At 51.2% G+C, this 25,224-nt stretch overlaps 1 protein-coding gene and 1 pseudogene across 1 annotated transcript; one reads left to right on the forward strand and one right to left on the reverse strand.

Moving 5' to 3' along the window:
* Nucleotides 1-10,982: 10,982 nt before the first annotated feature.
* LOC134366848 (olfactory receptor 10V1-like) lies at nucleotides 10,983-11,914 on the reverse strand (annotated as a pseudogene).
* A 3,255-nt stretch (nucleotides 11,915-15,169) lies between these two features.
* LOC134368563 (olfactory receptor 13H1-like) lies at nucleotides 15,170-24,231 on the forward strand. The gene is made up of 4 exons (XM_063084995.1): nucleotides 15,170-15,283; nucleotides 15,367-15,501; nucleotides 21,425-22,396; nucleotides 24,049-24,231. Exons 1-4 carry the CDS (start codon nucleotides 15,170-15,172, stop codon nucleotides 24,229-24,231), a joined length of 1,404 nt encoding a protein of 467 aa, XP_062941065.1.
* Nucleotides 24,232-25,224: the final 993 nt, after the last annotated feature.

Below are 25,224 nucleotides of genomic sequence, written 5' to 3' on the forward strand. Positions count from 1 at the left end.
GGGAAAATTTCTGGGTGTGTGTAACTGGATGGTTCAAGGGCAGTGGTTGGCTTCAGGCACAGGTGGATGCAGGATTTGGTTCTGAGATCAGCCATCCTGCTTTAGCTTCTCCTCTGTCCAATGGTCGCCTGCCCCCGGTAACACCCAAAGTGTCACTGACTTCGATGGGATCCCCACAGCCAGAGGAAGGCAGTGCTCTCTTTGGCCAAGCCTGAGCCTCGTGCCCACCCCTGGATTCGTGGTGAAGTCAACTCCACCAGAATCACAGCTGCCGAAGGAAAAGGATGGTGGTGCAGGTGGAGGTTTGTTGGGAAAAATAAGGATGGCGGTACCAGAAGTGGAACTGATGCTGGGTGACAAGACCAATAGATGACTTCTACAGTGCCACAGTCACTTCAGCAAAGTCAAAACCATTTCCAATGTTTTATTAGTAACAAGTGTAGGGAGCATTATTCCTTAACTTAATAGAACAGACTATTTTTTTCCCAAAGTAATAATATTTATTGCAAAAGAGATATGTGCTTGATGAAAATGTTTAAACAGCACGTACGTGTGTTACGGGAATGGTCTGTTTCCATCTGTAATGCTGTTCTCCAGTCATGAGCATTTTTGACAGTGAAGGTGGCTCATTCCAAGTAATTTTTGTGCATATCCACACACGTTCCCATGGCGGGAGGTTACTGCAGAAACAGGAACATATCATGCCCCATTTGCAGAGATCTGTGACTTGTGTTCATCTCTTTCTGTATTAGTGCCCAATCTTAGTACCTTGCTCTTTCTCTCACTGCTGCATAATATTCCACCAGGATGGTCATCCTGGGATTTATGAAACATCTCCCCTGTTGATGCACACTTACATTCTAACAGTTTTTAGGTGGTGGTGTAAATAAAGTCCTGGTTTATTCTGCCTCATTTGCATATGCAAGAGTTTCTCTGAGATAGACTTTCAAAGGTGGGTCAACATGTATGTACATCTTTAATTTAATAGAATTGTCAAATAAGTTTCCGGACAGATTTTACTAACAGTTCAATTGACATTGTATAAAAGTCCTTCTTTCCTACCACAGTGTTGCCAATCATTGGAGACGGTCAATGAATGAAATTAATCTTACACTGAAATCAGCTCTGGTCCCACTGACAAAATCCTGAAAGCAGGAATGAAAAGAATCAAACAGTTTCCAAGTCACTCAATATTGTCCAGAGCCAAGCTCATGTATGTCTAGGAACAGACAATATCCAGCACCCCAGGTAAAATTTACAATGTCTGGCATCTAATCTAAAATTTCCAGGCATGCAAAGAAGCAAGAAAAGGCAACCTGTTATGAGGGAAATCAATCGATAAAAGGTATTGATTGGAAAGGAAGAAGTCAAAGTGCCTTTACTGATAGACAACACCATTCTCTATGTACAAAATCCAACCAAATCTATGAGAGAGCTACTAGGACCAATTCGTGAGTTTAGGAAGGTTGCAGGATAGAAAATGTTTAGAAGGAGGTGATCTCTCACTCCAAACACTTAACCGATTGTCCTGGCACTTTCCCTCCCATATCTGGAACAAGGCCGGGAAGCCAAAAACTCCTACTGCAGAAACAGTCTGCTGTGATGCACTTAGTATACAAATGCAATGTTTTCACGCTAAGGAAATGCTCTACAATGTTGAAAGTAGTTAATGCTGAATGACAGCACCCAATCAATTCTTTTCTTCCATTTCCTAAATTGTCTTTAATTACCTTGTACTACTCGAGTATCTGAATCCCACAACGTCCTTTGCAATCCAGCACAATGACAAGAACCAAGACACCGAATAGCAGCTCCAATTTATTTTTTGCATTAACAACAGAACAAGTGGACCTTGAGGCCGAGAAGCCAGTACAGGAATCAAATTAGGCCCCCACAGTAATTGGAAAATACTGCAGAAATCACTGCCCTAGGGAAGCATGCACTGCCTAAAACGGGACTCGAGGTTAGGCTTAGATCCCTCTTTCTTGGCGAGGCTTAAAGAAAAGTGGAGGCACAACAGGCCAGAAGAGTCGCACCAGCACGGATAGTTGGTAAAGACAGGCGCTGACGGAAACGTGGAGATGGCTGGGATCTTGAGCAGTCAGTCGTCTAACATGGAGAGAAGGAGAAAATCAAGTCAGAGGGGAGGAGGGGCGCCTCCCTTCCCACACAGCAGCACACGCAGAGCAGCGCAGCCCTTCCTGAAACTTAAGCCCTGTCTTGCTCGCAGCTCTCCTTGGGCTGAGACCAGCCCTGGCCACTTGCTGCCACCAGCTCCCCGGCCCGTTTCAGAACTCACACAGTGAGGACGTTGCGGTTCACACTGATCTCCTTCTGCACTGGCCCTCGGCGTTGAGCATGTGAGGTCAGGAACAGGCTGGCGAGCTCTGCGTTCTCAGGCGATGGGAAGGGCACGCTGAGGGTGCTGGTGGGGTCTGGTTAAGGCACCATCCACAGGACCCACTTTACCTGTGCTTCAGCCCTCCTGCCCTCTCCGAGGCCCGCCTCTGTTGCCCACCAGCCCCATCCTGTCCCCTGCCTGCCCGGGCCACAGGGGCTCCTCAATAGGATACAACCGGACTTGTCGGTTACCCGGGCCTCCAGCCGTGGGCACAACATCTCTGCCGGGCCGTGGTGCCCGCTCCATCTGAGGAACGCCACTGACTGCAGCACCTGCCTCTCCTGCGACGCCAGGGCCTACACGATCGCCAGTGCCACCATGGTCATCAGGGTCGTCAGGATCCCCAGGTGGCCGGGCACCTGCTCCGCCTGGTGCACCAGGCTCCCCTGGCCCACGTGGCCCACCAAGGTCTCCCGGCCTGACCTGAGCGTCTGCACCCCTTGCTCTGACCGCTGCACCTGCCTCTGCCTCCAGGGCACCAGCACCTTCGTCCGCCACCAGCATGGCTCCTCCGCCATCAGCCTCAGACTCCATCTTGAACGCTGCCCCCGACTCCACCGGAAACTGTGCCACCAACGGCTTCCATACCAAGCTCCGCCCCTTAGCTCACAATGCAACTCGGAATGCCCAGAGCGCCTGCGCAGACACTCCCTGGTGACGCCTCCTGCCGTGTGATTGGTTCCCACCACGAGGACCCTAGAGACCAGGAAGGCTTTCGAGCCAATGGGCTCTCCCTCATAATTTCCGCCCTTAGAACCTGTCATAGCCCTAGTGTGCCTGCGCAGACAGGAACGCAGGTCTTGTCGCGCCAGGCGCGAGGCCGGCCCTGGGCGAGCCCTGGGCACCCTTAGGCTGCCTAGCCACGAGCCCGTGACTCCACCCCAGTGCACTTGCACAGAGAGACCCCCACACGGCCAGCTCCCTCCAAGCTCACCCTGCCTCGACTCTCAAGGCCATATGGACCACGAAAACCCTGGGGATCCAGGTTGGCCCAGCCCTTAGCGTGTGGCGCACTGTGGGCTCCTATGCAGACAGGCCCTGCTGCCTGCCCTTGGAGACCCCTGGTGAGGCCCCGTGGTGACTGGTTCCCACCAAGCCTATCCCTGCCCCAAGAGTGCCCTGCCATCCTGACCAATGCCACACGCGACCAGCTTGCTGACCAGCAGTGCCCTGTCATCAGGTTCTTGGAGGGACCCAGGCGCCTCTGGGCCAAGCGTATGCTGTCCCGTCCCTCTGGTCTCTGCACATGGCTCAGCCCTGGGGACAGGAGGTCAGGGGTGTGGAGCCATCACTCCCGGGCCCTACATGTCCTCGGGGAGCGCCCAGGCCAGCCCCTAGGTCTCCTACGGCAACATTTGTCCCAGCTGTCCATTGCGTCCACCTGGTGGGGGGCCTGGGGCCGACTGGCATCCCCGCCACCTCCCGCCGGTCAGATCCTCGCAGGCTCCAGCCACACTGCAGTGCCCCCAGGCCTGGTCCAGGTGGGCAGAAGGCTGTGGGACCGAGGAGCCACCCCTCCCCCTGTCGGGGCAGGTCCCAGTCGCCTGGCCCTCTGCTGGCAGGGCCCTCAGGCGCTCTCCCTCCCCTTGGAGCAAAGTCTTGGGGCTTTCTGGCGGGCAGGAGGTGCCAAGGGCCCTCCACTGGGAGGTGACCCTGTGTCTGGTGGGTGCTGGTCTACTTCTGTGTCTGAAAGGGGCGCACATCAACAGGAGAGGTACAGCTGGAGGCCGGCAGGGATGGGGGCGGCATTGCCCTGGGATGGGTGTCTGTTCACACAGTCCTTCTACCCACGCGGCTGTGGGGCGAGAGGCTGCAGGGTTCTGTCCCGGGGCTCTGGGGCTCTCACCTGGCCTGCTCAGGCTTGCCCGCCCACACCCTGCTCCCTGGGCTGGGCACAACCCAGGGAAGGAACCCTGGGCATGGCTCCCACCTCCAAGCTTAAGGCTGATGCACTTTCTGCGTGGCCCATCTTCTGTGTAGCAGCTTTAACCCATGTACGTCTATGTCACATCAAGGCCCGAGACAGCCGAGTGGCCCCTAGAAAGGCTTCCCCCCACCGTGACATAGGCTGGAGGGGTGGGGCTGGGTGAGGACGGCGGGCCTGCGGGGACGATCTTACTGTGCTAAAAAGCCACTGCAAAGACAGCAATAAAAACATGTCGTTTTCCAAAGCTGGCTCCTGCCTCCACCTCTGCTTCTCTGGGAGGGGAGGAAAGAGGTGCAGGAAATGGGGGTACCTTCCCAGGCAGGAGCTGCTGCATTCAGCAGGCGTCTGTCCTGAGGGCCTCTGCACCCAGCACTGCTCGCTGCAGGAACTGCGGATCGAGCCAGAAGGAAGCCCGCAGAAAGCCTTGTCCCCCCGCAGCTGACACGGTCGGGGAGAAAAGGAGAGTAGTAAGCTGAGGACGAGCAGATGAAGCAGGCGAGGGTGGGAGAAGGGATTCGAGAGGTGCGTAGAAAACACAGCAAAGAGCGCATTAGCAGGTCAGAGCCCCCGATCTAAGGGACGGCTGCATGTGGGGGACGAGGAAGAGTGTGGTCAAGGAGGACCCCCAGGCTCTGGTGTAACCGGGTCCTACTGAGATGGGACCGCAAGCAGGGGCAGGGCGACAAACGAAGAGCTCTGCTCTCAAGCGCTTTCCTGTGTTTTCTGTACACCTGTTGAATCCCTCCCGATCGCCATCACCTCCGGCCTGCCTGTTCCTGTGCCTTTGTCTTTCCACAGACATTTCGTCACATCTCAGATCACGCTGAGCCTCTGGGCCCGCTGCACAGTCCTCGTGCCCTCAGACTCCAAGGTGCTGGGGTGGACACCTCTGTGTCTTGTGCCAGCGCTCCATCTCCAGCTCCCAGCACATCTGCCTTGTTCTGTCCCCACCCAGCCTATGCACAGGGTGGGCCTGGAAGTGCAGGGGAGCTGGCACCCCTGGACACAGCCCTCCAGCGATGCGGCCAAGAGTCACTGGACATGCCTCCTCAGTCTCACCCTTTTCAGGACAATTCTGAGGTGCAAGTGGCTACCGAATGAATGAAATGAGGTAGCGGATAGAAATAGGAGCGAACCAATGAAGCTGTCGGTCCACACCTCAGCAGGAGCCCGGGAGAGCAGCGTGTGAAGGAATAGTGTAGACAGAAGCGCTTCTGCACGACCCGAATCGTGTCTAAGGAGAATGCGCTCACCTAACACATGCACAATAACGCGCAAGTTAAAACGGTAGGAGGAAGTTTAGATGAGCTTCATTGATCTTGGGATGGTGAAAATCTTCTAAGCCTACTAGGAATGAATAATAATCAACAAGAACATTTACTGGGTGAGTACTTGCAGTCACTGTCCTAAGCACAAGACAGGAATTAGCTCACTTATCCAGAAACACATCACGTTTAGTTTTGGTCGTCTAAGGATAGCCACTAAAGTGTTGAGACAACGGGTGATTTTTACTGTCTTTTCCAAACTTGCCAATATTTTCTTTTTTTCTTTTTCTTTTTACAGTGAACATGTGTTACATTTGTAAGGAGAAAATATTCTTAAGACAGTTATTCCTCAATTGTTGCTGAGAAAAACTTGTAGTTAGTTCCCAAGAGAACCACTTTGTTGAAGCTTTAATTATCCTGTTCAATTCATGGGAGACCGTATTTTTCCTCGCAAGGTTCTTCTAATTGGCACCTTTTCCTGATGCAATGAGGAGGACTGTGCTATGATGAAGTCCGCGAAGTCACTGAGCCTCGGGGCCAACGCTCCACAGCTTCCCTGTCTGCAGCTTTGACTTGCTTCCAGGAAACACCCCTTTCTAAATTCTCCACACAGTGCTCGTTCTGCCTTGACAGTGGTTCCTCCAGAGGGCACGTGACAGTTTCCTTCATCAGCATGTCCTAAATATTACACAATGGGTTTTTTCTTCTGCCCTTTCCATGCACTCACGTATAAACACAAGTGCGCGCGAACACAAAAACTACGCACATAGACGGGGCTGCTCAGCAAATAACCCCAGAGCACCAGTCCCGGCAAGCGCTCTGGCAGTCAAAGCCTTTGTGTTTCTGAATCAGAGAGGACTTGCTGGGAATGTATTAAATACATTTTAGAACACATTAGGCATAGTCTGTGATGATGAAGCCTCACAGGTGACAGGGCCAGGGTGTATACATTCGAGGAAGGTGATTGCTAAGTAAGACATGCTCAACATCTGTCTTGAATTCCTGGGCTTTGGATCACTACAGCCACATGAACTTGGATGCTCTGTAGTCACCTGACACCCAACCAGCTCTCAACCGATCTCTCTCCCCCACTCTCCAAGTGTTTTCCTCTCCTGTGTTCTCTGTCTTGGTGACAGGCATTTCCACAGGCCCCCTGCTTTCATCTCACCTTCCACCAATCGATTCCCTTCGATATGTCTTGTCCATGCTCCCTAGGCCACCCTAGGCCAGGCTGGCATCATCTCTCACCCGTCTGACAAGAACAGCCTCTCCCTGGTCTGTTCAGATTCCTGAGCCCCTTCCCTAGAGATTGTGCCTGAGTCGGGCCCTCTGTCTTTCAGTAGGGGGATCGGGACGGCAAAGGCCAGCCTAATATGGACCGGGGAAGAGCCCAGCCCTACCTACCAGGGCTGGTGGGTCTGCCCTTGGTGTCACCCCGTGCAGGTCACGGAGGGCCACCGGCCTCCAGAAGGCTCCTGTGCTGGACCCCGGACTTTCAGGGTGGGGACCTGGTGGGAAGCCCCGGTTGGCCTTTCGACCTTGGTCTTCTCTGAACACCCCGTCCTACCCTCCCCGCTGCCACTTGGGGACAGTGAATGGCAGCCACGCATGGGCAGGACCAGCCTGTCTGGGAATGGAGAGGCTGCCCTGCTCTGAGCAGCTCAGCTGATCCTCAAGGCACTGCCCACTGACCAGGAAGGGCGCCTGCCATTGACGTCCCTCCAGATGGTGTCCATGCCCTTCTCACGGCCGTGGCATGATCTGCGCCCCACCCATGACTGGGAAGTGACCTTCCCCCCTCCCTTGGGTCCCCTGTGCTGCCAGACACCCAACCACTGCCTGGGAGTGGCCTGACCCGCTGCCTGTGCTTCCCCAAAGGCCGCCTGTGTGCGCATGCGCGTGTACGTGTGCATGTGTGCGTGCGTGCGTGTGTGCGTGTGCGTGCATGTGTGTGCATGTGTGTGTGCGTGTGCCCGTGCACACGTGAATGGGGATATAGGAGATGGCATTCTAAGGAAGGGGCTGCCTGGGCAAGGGGGACCAATCAGTAGTCTTTAATCTTTAAAACATTTTCCCAACAGTGGGATAGCTGGGTCGTATGGTAGATCTATCTGCAATACTTTGAGGAACATCCATACCATTTTCCATAGAGGCTGCACCATTTTGCAGTCCCACCAACAATGTATGAGAGTTCCTTTTTCTCTGCAACCTCGCCAGCATTTATCGTTCAGAATCTTTTGGATTTTAGCCATCCTAACTGGGGTTAGATGGTATCTCAAGGTGGTTTTGATTTACATTTCCTGGATGCTGAGTGATGTTGAGCATTTTTTCATATGTCTGTTGGCCATTTGTATATCTTCCTTAGAGAAATGCCTACTTAGCTATTTTGCCCATTTTTTAATTGGGTTGCCTGTTTTCTTCTTGTAAAGTTGTTTGAGTTCCTTATATATTCTGCATATTAATCCTTTGTCAGATGTATATTTTGCAATTATTTTCTCCCACTCTGTTGTTTGTCTGTTAACTCTGTTAATTGTTTCTTTTGCTGTGCAGAAGCTCTTTAGTTTGATATAATCCCATAGGAATGGAAATCATCAAGTAGAAGGTATACCTGTTCCCCAATGTTCATCGCAGCACTCATTACAATAGCAAAGAGTTGGAACCAGCCCAAATGTCCATCATCAGATGAGTGGATACGGAAAATGTCGTACATCTACACAATGGAATACTACTCAGCTATAAAAACGAATGAAATACTGCCATTTGCAACAACATGCATGGACCTTGAGAGAATTATATTAAGTGAAACGAGTCAGGCACAGAAAGAGAAATACCACATGTTCTCACTTATTGGTGGGAACTAAAAATTAATATATAAATTCACACACACACACAAAAAAAAATAAAATAGGGGGGGTGATATAACAACCACAATTACTTGAAGTTGATACGACAAGCAAACAGAAAGGACATTGTTGGGGGGGCGGGGGGGAGGGAGAAGGGAGGGAGGTTTTGGTGATGGGGAGCAATAATCAGCCACAATGTATATCGACAAAATAAAATTTACAAAAAAAAAAACCATTTTATTGTGGAAATTACGTATCTACACAACAGTAAGAATAATATTGAAAAACAAAGGTACCCTTCATCCAGATTCAACAGCTGTCAGCATTTTGCTAGTTTATTTTGAAAGTAGGGGAGGATTTAGGGATGTGAGCAGTGGGAGTTAATGTTTCTCAAGGTGGGAGAGGAAGAGGCAGCCGCCTAAGCTTGCTCCAATAAAGGGGTGCTCACTGCAAGCTACAACGGCTTGGTGTCCCCCTTGCCGCCCCCCCCGACCGGGCTGCAGCGTTGTCCAGCCCTGAGGGCAAGTGCACCATGACAGGGGAGGGCAACCTGGAAGGGCTAGGTGGTGCCCTGAACTTCGGCCTATCCCCACTGCCACTAGTTTGGCACCTGTGTGCTTGGCTCTGGGCCATGTGTCACTCTCCGTGAATCATCTCATGCAACCCTCCCCACAATCCCAGCAGGTGTGGGACAGTATTGCCCCAGGTGATAGCACCTGGGCCTATGTTTGGGCGTAGCATTGATAGCACTGGGCTGTCTCCAGGAATTTGCTGGTCTGTCTCCCACACTGGTTTGTGAGCTCCCGGGTGGAGCCTGTCATGGATTCTTTTCCATAGCTGTCCTCTTCTTTCAGTGACTTGCCGTGGCCTTGTCAGTGACCAGAGAGCAGGCAGGGCTGGGCACTAGGATAAAGGGCCTACATGGTTCCTACCCTTCAAGATTGGCCGCTCCTATCTAGGAGCGCCCCTCTGGTGGCTCCGAGGGCGGGGTCCTCACCGAGGCACTATGAGGGACGTGCTAGGAGCAGTGAACTGAGGGGAGCGGGCAAGCCTGGAAGTAGCTAACGCTTACGTTTTTGTTTTTGTTTTTTATGCCTCATTTAGGAATGCTTTTTGGGTTCACATCATAAGGAAATGTGTCATTGATTGAACACGAAGTCCAGAGGGAGGTGGTCTTGGTGTCGGTTTAGTTGCTCAGTGGAGGGTCTGTCGGGGCCCTCGGCTCCCTCCTTCTTGGCCCTTTTAATAGTGTGTGGGTGCTCCTAGGTTTTGTGCTGGGGATGATTCAGCCCTTCCTAAGAATGACTAGCAAGTAAGCATTGTTTTAGTGCCTAATGGCCCGGGCTAATTTGTGAGCTTCTTGAAGGCAGGGACCTTGTCTTAAGCTTTTCTGGGCTAGGCCCAGTGTCTGGTACACAAGAGACCCTCATTCATTCATTCACGCGTTCATTCAAGAAATATTTCCTGCTAAGTGCTATGGTGGAGTGGACCACATGGCTCCCTGGCACTTACCCAGCCTGTGGGGTGGGAGTGGGTTGAGAAAACACTTTCTTGAGATCACTACACCCGATCATCATCCCCGAATCGCAGAGGCCTTGGCCCAGGAGGATATTGAAAGATTTCAGTGCATTAGCAGCTGGGATCCAAAGGTATTTCTGTGCGAGAGCCAAGGGTCAGTTACCATTTGTTGAGCACCTGTTATGTGCCAGGTGCTGGGGTGACAGAGAGTCATGACAGTTCTTGCCTTTAAGGAGGCTCCAGGCCAGTTGGGGGTAGTGGATGAAGCGCACGCACATGGAGCCATGGAGGAGGGGCCGTCCGCACGGGCTTCGGGAGCAAGTGGACTGTAAGCGAGATTCAAAGGACGAGGAGGCGTGAGCTGGCCCAGAAGCTTAGGAACAGGGCAGATACTGAATCGCCTCAGTGAGGACGGTGGGCGTGTGCAGGGTGCAGTGTGGTGTGGGCAGGTCACAGGCCCTTCAGTGCTGCCGCTACTAACCCTAATGCTGCCACTTCGGTGTGCAGTGTTGCGTCTCGGCTGACCTCCAGGTCACTTTCTCCCGATGTAGGAATTCCGTGTCTGGGCCGGCTCAGCCTTTGCATCCAAACTTTACCTAGTTTGGATCTGGGAGCTCCTTGTATTTCTGTCCCCGCTGGCGTTTTGTCCAGAGAGGTGGCTGGCTTCACGTTTTGTTCGGGTCATGTCACGACCTTCTGCCTGTCCACATGGCTGACAGTGATCCAGGTGGTCCTGGAATTGCCCCTGAGGGGGTGGACACTGCAGAACTGCCCTGTCTCAGAAAACCTCAGGATTCTTCTCTTCTGTCTGAAAACAGAAAAGGGCGCAGCGAGTTCTGGTGTGCTGAGAACCATGGCCAAGCACTCAAGGGGAGGACGGGCTGCAGGGTGCATGATCTGAGGACTGACGGGGCTCTTGAAGGGGGCCGGGCTAGTCCTGGTGGCCGCGCCTTGCCTTCCCCGTCACCTGTAGCCAGGGTCACCTGGGGCCGGGGTCACCTGGTGCAGGGGTCACCTGCTGCTGCTCTTCAGCGGCTGTGGCGCCGCAGGAGGCTCCTGAGGGCTCCCTTGACTTCCTTGTTCCTCAGGCTGTAGATCACAGGGTAGAGCATGGGGGTGACGTTGGTGTAGGTCAAGGACACGATTTTGTCCTGTCCTTGGGTGTAGCATGAGTGGGGCAAATGTAGATGAATATCGCTCAGCCATAGTGCAGGAGAGAGACCAGCAGGTGCCCAGCACAGGTGGAGAAGGCTTTGTTCCTGCCCTCAGAGTGGATGCTGAGGACGGCGCTGATAATGAATCCGTAGGACAGCAGGATGAGCACGGACGGGAGCAGCAGGACGAGCGTGCAGACGAGGAAGACTGCCATCTCGTTGGCTCGCGTGTCTGCGCAGGCCAGGAATAGCACCGCAGGGATGTTGCAGAAGAAATGGTCGACCTCACGGGACTGGCAGAAGGGCCAGAGGAATATCAGCGTGGTGAGGGTGAGTGAGAGGGCAAAGCCGCCGACACATGCCAGAGACAGCATGTGCAGGCACAGGGCCCTGGTGATGAGTGTGTAGCGCAGGGGGTGGCAGACGGCCACGAAGCAGTCATAGGCCATGGCGGCCAGGAGGAAACACTCTGCCCCGCCCAGGTCGACGAAGAGGTGCATCTGCAGGACACAGCCCAGGAAGGGCATCCGCTGGTTCCCGGACAGGAAGTTGACCAGCATGTTGGGGACAATAAACAGTACATAGCCAATTTGAATGGTGGACAGGTTTCGAAGGAAGAAATACATGGGGGTCTGGAGACAGGAGTCCGTGAGGGTGACGAGCACAATAGTCATGTGCCCCGCTAGGGTGACAAGATGCAGGATTAGAAAGAGTCCAAAAAGGGGGATTTGCAGCTCGGCCAGGTCTCCAAAGCCCAAGATGATAAACTCAGAGCCTAGGGTGTGGTTTTTCCAGCACGTGTCCATCCTGTGTTCTCTGCCGCAGGACTGCTGGCTGGAAAGGACAGCTTTCTAGCAATTGTCCAAGTCACAGGAAACCCTGGAGCCCTTTCCACGCACGGACGGGAGCGCACCCGGCTCACCAGGCCCTGCCAGCTCCTTCCCCAGGCTCGGCCCTCACCTCCATCCGATTAGCCTCCTGAATTCCGCCCTCTGTTCACCGAGAACAAAGAACGGCTGGTGAGATCCTGCTTTAGTTCCCCGGCTGGGCTCTTACAGAAACGATCCAAGACGAGCGAGTTGTAAACGTGCAGTTGATTTTCACAGGCCCTGAAGACAACCCTCCTGCCAGAGCCGTCCTGCGCTTGCAGCGTTGTCTGCGGTGGGGGTCTGGAGTTTGATGGAGACGGGTCTGCAGGATCACTGCTGCTCTAGGGAATTCCTGCAGGACGTGAGCTCTGGCCAGTTCATCTCAGGCACTTGCGACGTTGCTACCTGCAGCCGAGGGCTGCGAAGCGGGTGCTGGAGAGGAAGGGGGCAGAGCCGGCACGAGCTGCTGCCCCTACTGTGCCTGCACGCCTCAGCTGCAGTGAGGCCCGGCTTTTGTGCCACCCCTTTCCAGACCCCTCCCCTGATGCCCTAGGTGGGCTAGCCCCTCTCCTGTTTCCCCACAGCTCCCTGGGCTTCAGCCATCATATTATGCACCACCGAGGCTGTAATTCTTGGCTTATTCTCCGTGTCCCCCGACATGGGAGCCACGGCTGGCAGGACTGGCAGAGAGCAGGGTGGCCAGCTTCCCTTCAGACAGAGGCCACACAGCTGGCGCTCAACCCCTCCCGTGACCCAGCCCAGCTTCCCACCCTCCACGCTCAGCCTTCCCACGAGACCCTTGTGCCCTCCCTTGAAAATTCTTTCTGTGGGTGAGAACATGCTTGCTGGGCTCGTGTTTGTCTTCCTCGGACGCTTGCACTCTGTCCCCCCATGAGAATGCTGCAGAAATGTGGGGATTGCTTTGTTTATTTGGTCCCTAAACCTTGAAAATACAGAAAACACGGAAGCAAGAGTAGAAGTCTGCTGTTGGTGAGAACCCAAGAGCGATGAACAGCCCATCCTCAGGGCAGCAGGGGAAGGGCTGCTTCCCAGGACCCAGATGGGGTCTTTCCAGCCTGTTTGGACCACAGGGAGCAGCCCTCGGAAGTATAGCTGATGGTTGTTAGGAAGGGAGTGTCCTTAGAGGAGTTCCACGGCCTGTGACTTGCGTTAAGTAGCAGTGAAGGCAGGACTGAGAAAGTCCTAGGAGAGGTCAGGAAGGAGGCCGTACTGGGATCCGCGCACAGAGGGGCGTACCTTCCCCAGGTCACACAGCTGGACCCAAATCCCAATCCCGATGACTTGTGTTTCGTTCGCAAACCTTGGATACAGTTTAGGTCCTGACAATGTTATTTCAGTCAGATCTGCTAAATCTGCAGTCCCCATTGTAGAATTCATTACCATTACGTGAATCAGCCTCAGGCTGATTTGAGAGGCAGATAACATACAGGTTTGGCTGGGGTCGAATCCAGGGACCAGTCCTTGCTAGAAAGAAGCTCAAAGTGGGCAATGGAGCCTGAGATTGGGGCATTTGAACCGACAAACCCCCCCCCAAACTGAGATTCCCTCGTTCTTTGTAAGAACTAGGAGGCTCTCAGGGCTTCCCTCGTTAATATGCAAAATCAGAGTCATCGAAGTGGCTTACTTCTCTGAGTGACGTGGGAATGAGAGCAATGGAACCTTGAGAATGCTGCTCCTCAGCTGACCTAACCTCCTGTCTCATGCCTACATCTCCCCAAGGCCAGCATATCCACACCCCGACAACTCCTGATCTAGGTGTAGCCCAGTGTCCAACCTGTACCACAGTCCACATCTCAGTAGAGCAGGGCCACAGTTGCTTCCGTGCAGCCCAGTAAGCTAAATCGTCCCCTGCATTCCTAAATTCATGTGTCACCTGCATTCATAAAGCTGCCTCACCTACCAGCGGCAGACCCCTGGTGCTATTGTTCAGAAAAGCCTCCCAGATGCCCTTGCCCTTTCTAGGAATACCAGCGCCCAGGTCAAAGCCATTGCCACATCCTGGAAATTTCATTCCTTTTCCTTTCTTTTTCCTTTTTAAAAGAAAGAAAAGCAAAGAGAGAGAAAAAAGACAGGCAGGAAGACACACAGAAACAAAGAAAGAAGAAAAGAAAGAAAAAAGACAATGAAGAAAAACAGAAAAGGAAAAAACGATGGACAGATACACAGAAATGGAAGGAAGGAAGGAAGGAACGACGGAAGGAAGGAAGGAAGGAAGGAAGGAAGGAAGGAAGGAAGGAAGGAAGGAAGGAAGGAAGGAAGGAAGGAAGGAAGGAACGACGGAAGGAAGGAACGACGGAAGGAAGGAAAGGAAGGAAAGAAGGAAGGGTGGGAAGGAAGGAAGGACGGAAGGAAGGAAGGAAGGAAGGACAGAAGGAAGGAAAGGAAGGAAAGAAGGAAGGAAGGAAATGAAGGAAGGAAGGAAGAAAAGAAGGAAGGAAAAGATGGAAGGAAAAGATGGAAGGAAGGAAGGAAAGAAGGAAGGAAAGGAAGGAAGGTAGGAAGGAAGGATGGAAGGAAAGGAAGGAAGGAAGGACGGAAGGGGGGAAGGAAGGAAAGAAGGAAGAAAGGAAGGAAGGAAGGAAGGAAGGAAGGAAGGAAGGAAGGAAGGAAGGAAGGAAGGAAGGAAGGAAGGAAGGAAGGAAAGGAAAGGAAAGAATGAGAGAAAGAGAGACAGAGAGGGAACGAGACAGAGAGAAGATCCTGCTGAAAGTGAGACCGGCTACCATATGACAATTGTCCATCCTTTGCAGGGCCAGCACAGTGCTGGGTGCTGGGCTCTAGGCGGTGGCAGGGACAAGGCCCACACCCCAAAGCAGAAAACAGGACCCCAGACTACTCTGCTGGAGCTTAGGATCACTCGCAATCTCCTCTGAATCATTCCAGCCGTTTCTGCCTCTGCCTCCACCACCAGAGGGGCTGCCGACACCAAGGTGGGCGTGTGGCAGTTTTCTAGCCGCTCCACTTTTCTCTTCCTCTTTCCTGCCCTCTGGCCCCCTCTGCTCTTGGCCACAGTTTCGAAAACAGAAGCTCTTCTGTTGGAACGGAGAGAGCGGCCATGGTGACTGCGGGGCTCTCTCAGCAGTGACAGCTCGGGGACCGCCGCTCTCAAAATTATCCAGGTTTTCTGCATCTGGCTCCAGTTGGATACCAGTTAGATCCCAGTTAGAGACCATGGACTCTGATAGGATTGGGGGCAACACAGAACCGAGTTCTGGGAACATCATGGTGCTGGGCCTGGACGTTGGCTTGTCTCCTAAGTTCGGTGGCTGTAGGGCCAGCGTGGATGTTTGTGTGCATCCTATTAACTATCTGGACTCTTTGAAAGGGAAAGTCCTGATTGGGGCCTCAGGACTTCTTTGGTTTCTTAGCTGGCACTTCTGCCCCACGGTGAACTCTGCCCCGCCCCCTTCACCACATTGCCCGTGGGGAAGAGGCCACAGACACCCCCGTACCTGGACACTGAGCTCTGCTCAGTGGAACCGTCTCATGTGTTGGGTGAAAACGTGACGAAGCAATCTGGTTGGCCGTTCTTTTCTCACTTGAGTTCAGTAATTACAGGTTCTCTGTGTGCTGAAAAGGGTAGCTACAGGCTGGCAGGTTAATTTCATTTTCTAGTATTTGGGGCGACCACAAAGAATTGCAAAGTCAGAACTGCCTGAAGGTAGGTACGTGTCAGAGTTTTAGGCTCACCAGGCAGGTGCCCCCTTGCTTTCTTCGCTTAGATGCTGAGACTCCATGGAAAGAGCTGGGCACTGCCATGGACTGGCTCTCTGAGGGAAAACATGCCAGCTAGAGGTCAGGGGGCACTGCTGCCACCACAAGACAGAAAAAGAACCTCTCTGATGCCATCATCTTGGGCTCTTCACAGTTAACCAGATCTCTCAGTTGGCAAAGTTGACCCCAGACAGTCTAACCTTTTTCTGTCTCTCTTCATCCCGCCTGGAAGATTGGAGCACAGAGTGTCTGATGGAGCCCTCTTAACTCCCAATACAGGTAGACACCGAGCTTCTTCTGTAACATGAGCAAGCAGATCTACCATTAGGGTTCTATTGGTCAAAAGTAGCAGAAACCGGACGGAATAACCACAAAAATTCCTTGAACTATTTAAGTCAAGTGCACACTTACGACGGCGGGGAGGGGAGAGGGGTGGAGAGGAACTGGTAAAGGGGCATGAACATCAAGTACAATGTATTTTGAGAAGTAAAATAACAAAAACCCCAAAGTAGCAGAAACCAATTCCAAGTAGCCCAGGAAACCATGGGAACTTGTTATGTGAATACCAGGTTGGGGGTGGGGGCTGTGGTGGGGGGGGGGGTAGTTGTCTCCCAGAAACTCAGACAGGAGCAAAGTGGAACCAGAGACTCAGACACCATCAGGACTGCCCCCTTCCCTGTCTTTCATCCCTGTGGATGTGCTTTGCTCTTCCTTTGCTCTGAAGACGTTTCATCTGCACCTTCTGTGGCAAGGGCTGCAAAGATGGCCAACAGCTTCCAGTCCAGGTGTGGGGTAACTTGAAAATCCTCCTGTTATACAACATTCCCGGGACTCTCTCTGTGTCTCAAATATCCACTAAGAGACAGCCAGAAGGGCCTTTTGAATGTGGTCTCCATGCAGTGCTTGCCAAGGAGACAAATTGGAGGAGATGCTGGCAAATGGATGTCAGCCAGTCCACGTGAAGTACATGACATCCATCTCAAGATGCAGTAGTCAATGGTGACCCCGGTCTGTCTAGCTCCTTTCTGCGCCGTCACTCTGTGGTGTGGTCTCAGTGGTAAAAGCTGCCTCAGTGTCACCATGCCTTTATTCCCAGTCATATCCCAGGCCACTAAATGGAAAAACAACAAAGGAATGACACGGCATGGAAAACCAGCCTGAGAATAAGGAAATGACCTACCCGAGGTTGACCTGCGAACAGATAACATCATCCTTCCACTCAGTCTCAGTCTTTCTGCACATCCTCTTCAGCCTATGAGCTCTCTGTTGTGGAATGAGCACTTATTGAGTGGTGACAGATGGGCCCCTAGAGCCTGGCAAGATGCCTGGCACTCCATAGATGTTAAATAAATATTGATTGAATGAATGAATAAAGAAGGCAAAAGGTGCTCATATGGCCTTGGGGGTGAAGGACGGTGTCTCCCAGACGTGAGCATTTATGTCCAGGAAAGGATTTCCCAACGGGACAGACACTGAGTAAGGGGTTTGGGAGAGAAGCCAACTTTTGCTAACATGGCTTCAAGTTCCCTGAGGCTTGGGCTGTTCCACAGTCAGGACTTGCTGTCTCTGCAGCCCACAGGGTGAGATAACAGGAAGCCTCTCAATTGAGATGCAGAAATCGCTGTTTAGCATGTCTGCCTGTCTTTTCCTTTCCTTCAGTACTTTCTCCTCTGGCCAGAGCAGATTCCCTGGACATCTGGATCTTTCCTCCCCTCCCATTTGTGAGCTCGGTGTGCACATTTTGTTTTTTTGTTTTTTAATCTGAAAAACTTTTATTGATTATGCATATTCATGTGGCACAGAGCTGACCGTCAGCAGCTGTGCCCACGATGCGGCGAGCAGATCAGTGCTATCAGCGTGCCCACCACCTGCAACTGCAATTACTCCCCGGGCGTGCACACTTTAAAGTGCAGCAAACTTGCCCTCCAAAGATGCCGCTCCAATGCACACCATCATCAACAGCACGGCAGTGCTTCTAGCCTCACATCCTGCGCTCAGAAATGTTTTCAGCACTCCGGAAGATGAAAATATCCACCCGTGTGTCTTTCTAGGTGTTTTAGTGTTTTGTTTGTCTACATTTACTCTTTGATCCCCGAAACTGATTTTGGTGAAAGGAGTAAGGTGGGGATCCAATTTCGTGTGGTGCATGTTTTCATAGAGAGCCAGTTGTCCACAACACCATTTATTGAATGTTGTCTTTATCAAATTTAACAAATGTTAAATTTCTCCCTTATCAGACACTAAATTTCCATATGAATTAAAAAAATCTACTACTGGATTCTTAATTCTGTTTCATTGATCAGCCTTCCTATTTCTTCTTCAACACTAAAATTTTCGTGATCACTTTAGCTATTATTTAATTGATATTTCACAGGACTTATTTCACTGAATTACATCCAACGTCCATGGGAAACATGGTGGGACTGCACTTAAGGGGAGACGAAGCAGCCCTACTGGCCTAGAATGATAACCCCCAGTAAGTGCTGATACAGGACCACCGTGCTCTGATCCTCATGTCCTGGGACCCACAGGGTGAGCCCGCACTCACGGGAGTAGGGGAGTGTTGGGTTTTTTCCCGCATGGACGTTTGCACTTACAGACTAGTTATACGTATATTCTCTCAGTTCCTCCTCCAAACCATGAAGTGAGGTAGCTGCTACTATTCGCTCCATGTCAAAGAGAAAACAAATCTAAAGCTGAGAGAGGTTAAGTGTCATAGCTCACCCAAAATTACACAGCCAGGAAAGGGTGGAGTTGAGCTTAGACCTCTGGAGATCTGTCTGGCTCCAGGTCAAGTTCATCCTCGGTCAAGTCTTGCCCTCAGTTTTCCTTCTAAGCAGCTGAATTCTAATTCTAAGCGTTGTAAACAGACTTAGTTCTAAAGCTGAATTCTTAATGTCTGCTTCAGATATGTGTCTTCGTTCTCCTATTAGTCTGTGCACTCCTGCTGACCTTTGCCTCCCTGGCAGCAGCCAGCATAGAGCCTGGTATAGAAAAGGCAGAAGCCCGTGCGTTGGGCTGTGGGGCAGTAGCATGAACTTATTTGCTGTAATTCTCTGGCTCAAGGAGTAAGTGTGTTTGCTCCATGTTTACAAGTGTGGCTGCCCACAGAGGCCACTCACAGCCTCAGTGATATATATGGTTGGTGCACACCTGTAATTGTTTCCCCTGAGGCTCTCTTGCCAAGATCCTTTTGGATTTCCTCAGTCTCTCTCGGCTTCATAAGGCCCGCAGAGCTAACCCCCAAGGCAGCTCTCCCCTACTCAACCCAAACGCAGACTGGAAAGTCGGAATTACTTTCCGGAGCCACCTTGCAAGCCACATGACTCTTCCTAGAGTGTGAGTCTAGCTGGAGTCGTTCCGGGTAGAGCTGACCCTTGTGCGTCCCTAGCAAGAGGACTGGGCTTGTATATTACCCATCCTGGCTTCACTGCATCCCGGAGTCATGGGCAATGGGGTAACAGTGCAGGGCTATCAGATAACCCAGATTCAGGTGGCTTTCTTGGCAAAGCTCAGGCCTCTGCAATCCTTGGCAATCTTGTGCTTCCGGAGATGCCCTCTGCGCCTATCCCTGGTGGGCCTCAGAAACTGGGGATCAAGTAGCTAGGAAACGTCGGTATTTATGGAAAAGGAGTAAAATTTAGCCTCCACTCCTGGGAAAGAAGAAATCCTCATCTCTGCCCACGTGTTCACTTTCCACTCTACGGCCTGCTTTTCAGAAGCAGAAGCCAATTGCTCTTCAGCCCCCAGTCTCTGAAGAAGGCATCAGGAAATAATTCATGGTTTGTTGCTGTGCACAGTTCTTAGGTCCTTAATGCTGTTTTAAACTCTTCTATCGAGCTCCTCACCTCCCTAGTGCTGGGCCCGCGGGCCTCTGAGTGAGGGCAAGGCCTCGCCGAGCTGAGACGGCAGCTCTCTCCTCCACGAGGGAGACGGCACGTGAGCACTGCAGGCAAGGGAAGACTTCGTGGCCGTCCAATGGGTCCCTGAAGTCGGGCAAACACGTCAGCGTCTGACAAGAGTTACAAACATCTCACTGCGTTTGTCCCAAAGCCGACTTAACCTTGGGGAAACAGAGCTTGGCTCAGAGTCTCAGCAGGAAGGGGCTCTGGTCTGATTCTGTCCAGCACCGTCACTGAGTGTTTGGGCTCCTTCCGTGAAGGGGGCCTGGCTGCAGAGCTGGAAGAAGCTTGGCTGGTTTGAGTCAGCTGCTCCACCCATCTCACAGGCGCGATTTGCTGACAATACCGCCTTCCACCCTCTGGGGTGGAGGTGGGGCTGGGATATCATTTTTGGAAATGCATGTCACTCATGGAAGTCTCGGTGAAGAGCACTCGGAGACCTTTCCCTTGCAGGTGGTGTTGACAGTGCCTCAGTGGCACGGGGTAGTTTTGCGTGCAAAGAGGCAGCGTAGGCCACTTTCCTCTGACCTCCAGGTGGAGTCTGCAGAAGAGCAAGGTCAGTCCACTTACTCAAGCACATGTGCATGACATTGGAGTTGGCCCTGACGGCAGCAAGAAGTGACCACCTTCCCAAATGACGAACCCGTTCTGTGCTGTAGCACACTCAGCAGCCTTTGCACCAGGAACTGGCTGTGGAGCAAGCCCTACCAGAGGCTCGTGAAAATCTGTGTTTGCTCTTCACACCCAGGTATGCACAGTACTGAGGGTAAATGAGCCTTTCCAGGGAATATTCAGGAAGGGGTGGTTTTAAATTATGAATATTTACAGGAAAACAGAGATCACATCTTTCCAAGTATTGAAACGGACAAAAATCTTTAGATGCCAGTTTGAAAATGTGTGTGTGTGTGTGTGTGTGTGTGTGTGTCTGTGTGTGTGTGTGTGTGTGTGTGTGTTTGAATAGTTTTACGAAATTCTTTGGGAGGGACCCTGCAATTATTAAGCATCTGAAAAGCTGTCTGTGTTACATCTCTCATTCCTACTTTAGGATGAAAGCTGAAAACCAGCAGGAAATGATCAAGTTGTTCTCGAACCAGTGGTTCTCAAACTTTAGATGCATTACAGATGCCTGCAGAGCTTGTTAAAACAGATTTGTGGGCCCCACTCCCAGAGTTCCTCACTCAGCAGGTCTGGGGTGGGGCCTGAGAATCTGTATCTCTCACAAGTCCTAGAGGATGCTGACTTTCCAACCTTCCCTTTCTCCTTTCTTCTCTGCCTTGAGGAGTGACGAGCTGCTGGTTGAAGAGGTGGGAGGAAAGCATTGTGGATCTTTTGGTCTCAGCCCCAGTGTGGGAAGGGACTTAGGACCTTGAGTGTTGATTTCGAGCGAGTACAAGCCAATATTGTCCTGAGGACGTTTCCCTGTGCCGCTATACTGTCATTCTCCTGCTCCTGAATGAAGAGGCAGCCGGTTTCTTCTCGTGGTCATGCCTCATTTAGTTTGGAGCAGGAGCTCATGGGAGGCTTGCTGGCCAGAAGGCTGGGTGGGTCCTTTGTTCTCTCTTCCTCCAATACTGTGTTCACACAATCCAGGAGTCCCGGTCCTTTTTCCTGGAGGACTGCTTTTTTATTTTCCCCGCAGAGGATGCAGACACGGGTGTGGGTCACTGAAGCTGCTGGCAGGTTAGGGGCTGAAAACTTCAGAGGTGAGCTTGTGTCAAGGGCTGCTGTGCTTTAAGCAACCTGATAGTATACTCGGTGAATTCCTTGCTGGCAAAGAGCTGATTCGTCTGCCTTCTCTCCCCACCTGTAGCTGTGGATAGACGAAATGATTTACCAGGAAATTGTAAACCAAACCAAAGTGACGGAATTCGTTCTCGTGGGACTGTCCAACCACCCCACATCCCAGAGTGTTCTTTTCTGGGCACTGATTTTTCTCTACATACTAACTTTGGCAGGAAACAGCATGATCGTTTTCCTGGTGGGAGTCAGTTCTCAGCTTCACACCCCAATGTATTTCTTCCTTGGTAACTCGTCTTTACTGGATCTCCTGTTCTCCACCAGTGCTTTACCCCTGATCATGGCGCACTCCCTGCAGAACTCTCCCACCATCTCCTACAGCTCCTGTTTTGCCCAGCTTGCCATCCGAGCCTTCTTGGCACTGACTGAGTGTTTCCTTCTGGCCATTATGGCTTACGACCGATTCGTGGCTATCTCAAATCCACTCAGGTACAACTTGGTCATGTCTTCTCGAGAATGCACTTTAATGGCTTTGGCTGTGTGGGTGACAGCCTTCCTGCTCACTGTCGTGCCCATTCTGCTCTTCCCCATCAGTTTCTGTGGGCATAATGCAGTCAATCACTTCTCCTGTGAAGTCCAAGCCATCTTCAAATTGCTCTGTTCTAACACCATTTCCCTAGAGGTTATGATGATGGTATGTGCTGTCATTTCAATGCCAGTACCTTTAACTTTCATCCTTATCTCTTACCTTTGTATCCTCACGGCTGTCTTAAGAATCCATCCAACTGAGGCTAGGCTTAAGGCCTTTTCCACATGTGGTTCTCACCTGGTCATGGTCACCATCTACTTTGGGACACTAATATATATTTATATGAGACCACAGGCCAAAAAGTCCCAAGATGGGGACAAAATTGTCTCTATATTTTATGCAGCAGTGACACCTATGCTAAATCCCCTCATCTACACCCTGATAAATAAGGATGTAAAAGCTGCTCTCAGGAGAGTATCTTGTGGGGCCAAGTCCTCATGCTTCAAGCACACGACAGTGTGCTGGGTGATAGGACAGCACAAATGATTTAGCTGGCCTGGCAACTTCTCATCTGTGAGTGGGAGTCCAGAAATGGGAAAGGACTTTCAAAGCATCTGAGAAATGGAAGCAATCACACAAGGACCAGCATTTGATGACATTAAAATATAAAACTGCTATATGTCACGTGCATCTTAAATAAAAATAAGATGCAAGATATCACAAGGAGCAAAGGTTGCAACACACATAACAAGAAAATAATCAATAGTCGGTGTATACAAAACCTCTTGCAAAGCGTTCAGACAGAAGATAAATACAAGAAGAAAACGGCCAAGGGGCACAAACACACAATTCAGTAAGAGGAAATAATCATTCACACTTATGCAACAACCAAATATCACTTTCCACTGATTAACACAAATGAAAACCATTTATAGTATATAGTGTTGGTGAGGATCTGGGAAAATACCCTTGGGTTCATGGAAATTGCTACAGCTTCTGGGGGAGGCAGTTTCAGTGGCTGTAAAAACCAAGCATTTGGGTCACCCATTTGTTTGGGAAGGTGGCCCTCAGCTAGCAGCAGCCCTGGCCTCTGAGTTTGCTGCTCCGAGAGGCCTGGGGTGGATCTGCAAGCCCGCTGGATCTGAAAATGTCTAACCCTGAGCAAGATGTCAATATCCACTTTTTGCAGACTCCCACAGACGGTGCCCTTGAGGTGCTTGCCCCTGTACCCTTCACAGCACTGGGAGAGCCTTCGGGAGAAGGGTGGTTCCTCCCCAACGTGACTCCTCCACTTCCATCCTCTTTATGAGGAAGTCGTAGAATGGGCTCCTTTGAAATGGCACCTTTTGGAAATCCCTGTAGGTAGGTGGTTGGTCCTGAATGGGGGTGGTCCTCACTATGTAGAATGTGAGGTATTTTGAGTACCTCTTTTCATAGCTGTGGACTTTCATCATCAATTCCAGGAAAATGGGAAAGACCCTCTTTGAAATCTCACGTCACCATGCCACCTCAATGCATGCACGGCACATAAATGTGCAAGAATTCTTGCTCAAGCACTCTTTGGACGTGTGAGAATTTTGAATAAAAGCCCTAAGTGTTTAGCAGGAGAGCAATGTTTAAGTGAATCACCGTACACCCATAGCATAGAACATCATGGCGCTAGGATGGCCCTACTCCACAGGGGCCTACTCCGTTCCTCTGGGACCAGAAGGTCACCTGGCTACTGAACATGTTCTTTTTGTGATGGTGGAAGACATGCAAGAGGAGTGATCGTGATGCCTCTTAAGGCCTAGGATCAAATGAGCACGTTGTCGCTCTTGTCCCCATTCCGTGAGCGAGCGGTAGCCACGCGGTCAAGCTCAGTATCAGTGGGGTAAGGGAATGTAACCTGTCCCTAGAAGGAAGAGCTTCAGACTCATGCAGCTAAGGCCGTGTCTGAAGGGGAGGATCAGGAATGGGGAAGATACTGCAATGACCCCAGAGTGCCAGGCGGTGCGTGGGTGCAGGCAACGAAGCTGGCAATTTTACGTGTGGCCGATGCGTGTGTTGGAGGAAGAAAACTCCAGGCATGTAGCCAACCCTGCCACTGTGGGATGTGCGCGTAGCTGGTGGCTCTGGGTAGCAGTGGCCTCCACCTGTGAGCCCCCGGTGAGCGTGGGTCCTTTCAGTTGTGTCCTGGGTGGCTCGGCGTTGAATACCCACTCATGGCTCGCACGTCTGCTGCTCAAGGCTTCCGAACGTTTGATTTTCAAGCGTTTTCAGATAGGCCACACGTAGTAGAGCTGGGAGCTGCTTCTGTCTGGGTCATCACGGACCGCGGGGGTGACGGTTGTGGAGAGAACAAGCACTGAGGGGAGTGAGGCAGCGCAGTAGATTGGGGGTCCTGAGTCTCCAGCAGCGCCGACCTCTCATTTTCTCCAGCCGTGCACCACAGTTGATGGACAACAGTGCAGAAAACAGGTGGTCGGGTTCACAGTGGGGTGGGAACTTGTGACTGAAGATCTAGGGGCACAGCAACCGCGTTCCCAGTGCCTACAAATGTGTCTCGAGGAGGACAAAGGACAGGGGGAATGAGAGTAATGAGGTGCAATAACTAACATACCAGGGGCTATGGGGGATGGGCTGAAACCAGTATGTTTTCCATTTTGCTTTGAAAACTTCTGGGTAAACATGGACAGAAGGTAAAAATCATCTCATAATCATGTTCTTTTATTTTATTTAAAATCTTTTCTTTTTTGATTTTATATTTTTATTATATTTTATTAAAATTATTTAACTGACGAATAAATTTGTATATATTCAAGGTGTACAATGAGGTGATTTAAGTACACATTGTTTAATAATTATCACACTCGACTTAATCAACACATCCATATGCCACCTGTGCAGTACATTAGATGTTAAACACAGTCCTAGCCAAACTGTAGGAATCGTGGATGAAGGATATGGTTGATATTTAGTATTCATGAGTGGGAAGTACGTAAACCTTTCTGAAGGTGAAATGTTTGAGTAAGAAGAAATTCGGCTGAAACATCAGACGACCCATTGACATGCATGGGGTTTATAAAATGCAAGGCCTCTTGGTTACCCTATGGAGAAGCGTGTGTGCTCACACATGACCAAAACATCTGCATATCACACGATTCTCAGCAGAACTTGTAAAGCAATTGACACACAGGAAGAAGCACGAGATAGAAGAGAAAACCTTCAGGTGTGTTCGTAGAATGGCTGTAAGATGAGGGTGTCTTAGTTCCAACTGCGATAACAGCATACCATAGATAGGGTGGTTTATGAGCAACACAAATTGATACGCCACAGTTCTGGTGGCTGAAGAACAGGGTGAT

Source organism: Cynocephalus volans, chromosome X (genome assembly GCF_027409185.1).
Source record: "Cynocephalus volans isolate mCynVol1 chromosome X, mCynVol1.pri, whole genome shotgun sequence".
Taxonomy (NCBI): domain Eukaryota; kingdom Metazoa; phylum Chordata; class Mammalia; order Dermoptera; family Cynocephalidae; genus Cynocephalus; species Cynocephalus volans.

What these genes read in the sequence shown, in the direction of transcription:
- LOC134368563 (XM_063084995.1), top strand. Translation starts at nt 15,170, where the DNA reads ATGGACTCTGATAGGATTGGGGGCAACACAGAACCGAGTTCTGGGAAC. An exon ending in GCTGTAGGGCCAGCGTGGAT is followed by an intron (nt 15,284 to 15,366) that starts GTTTGTGTGCAT and finishes TTGGTTTCTTAG; the next exon opens with CTGGCACTTCTGCCCCACGG. An exon ending in CATGCTTCAAGCACACGACA is followed by an intron (nt 22,397 to 24,048) that starts GTGTGCTGGGTG and finishes GGGTCCTTTCAG; the next exon opens with TTGTGTCCTGGGTGGCTCGG.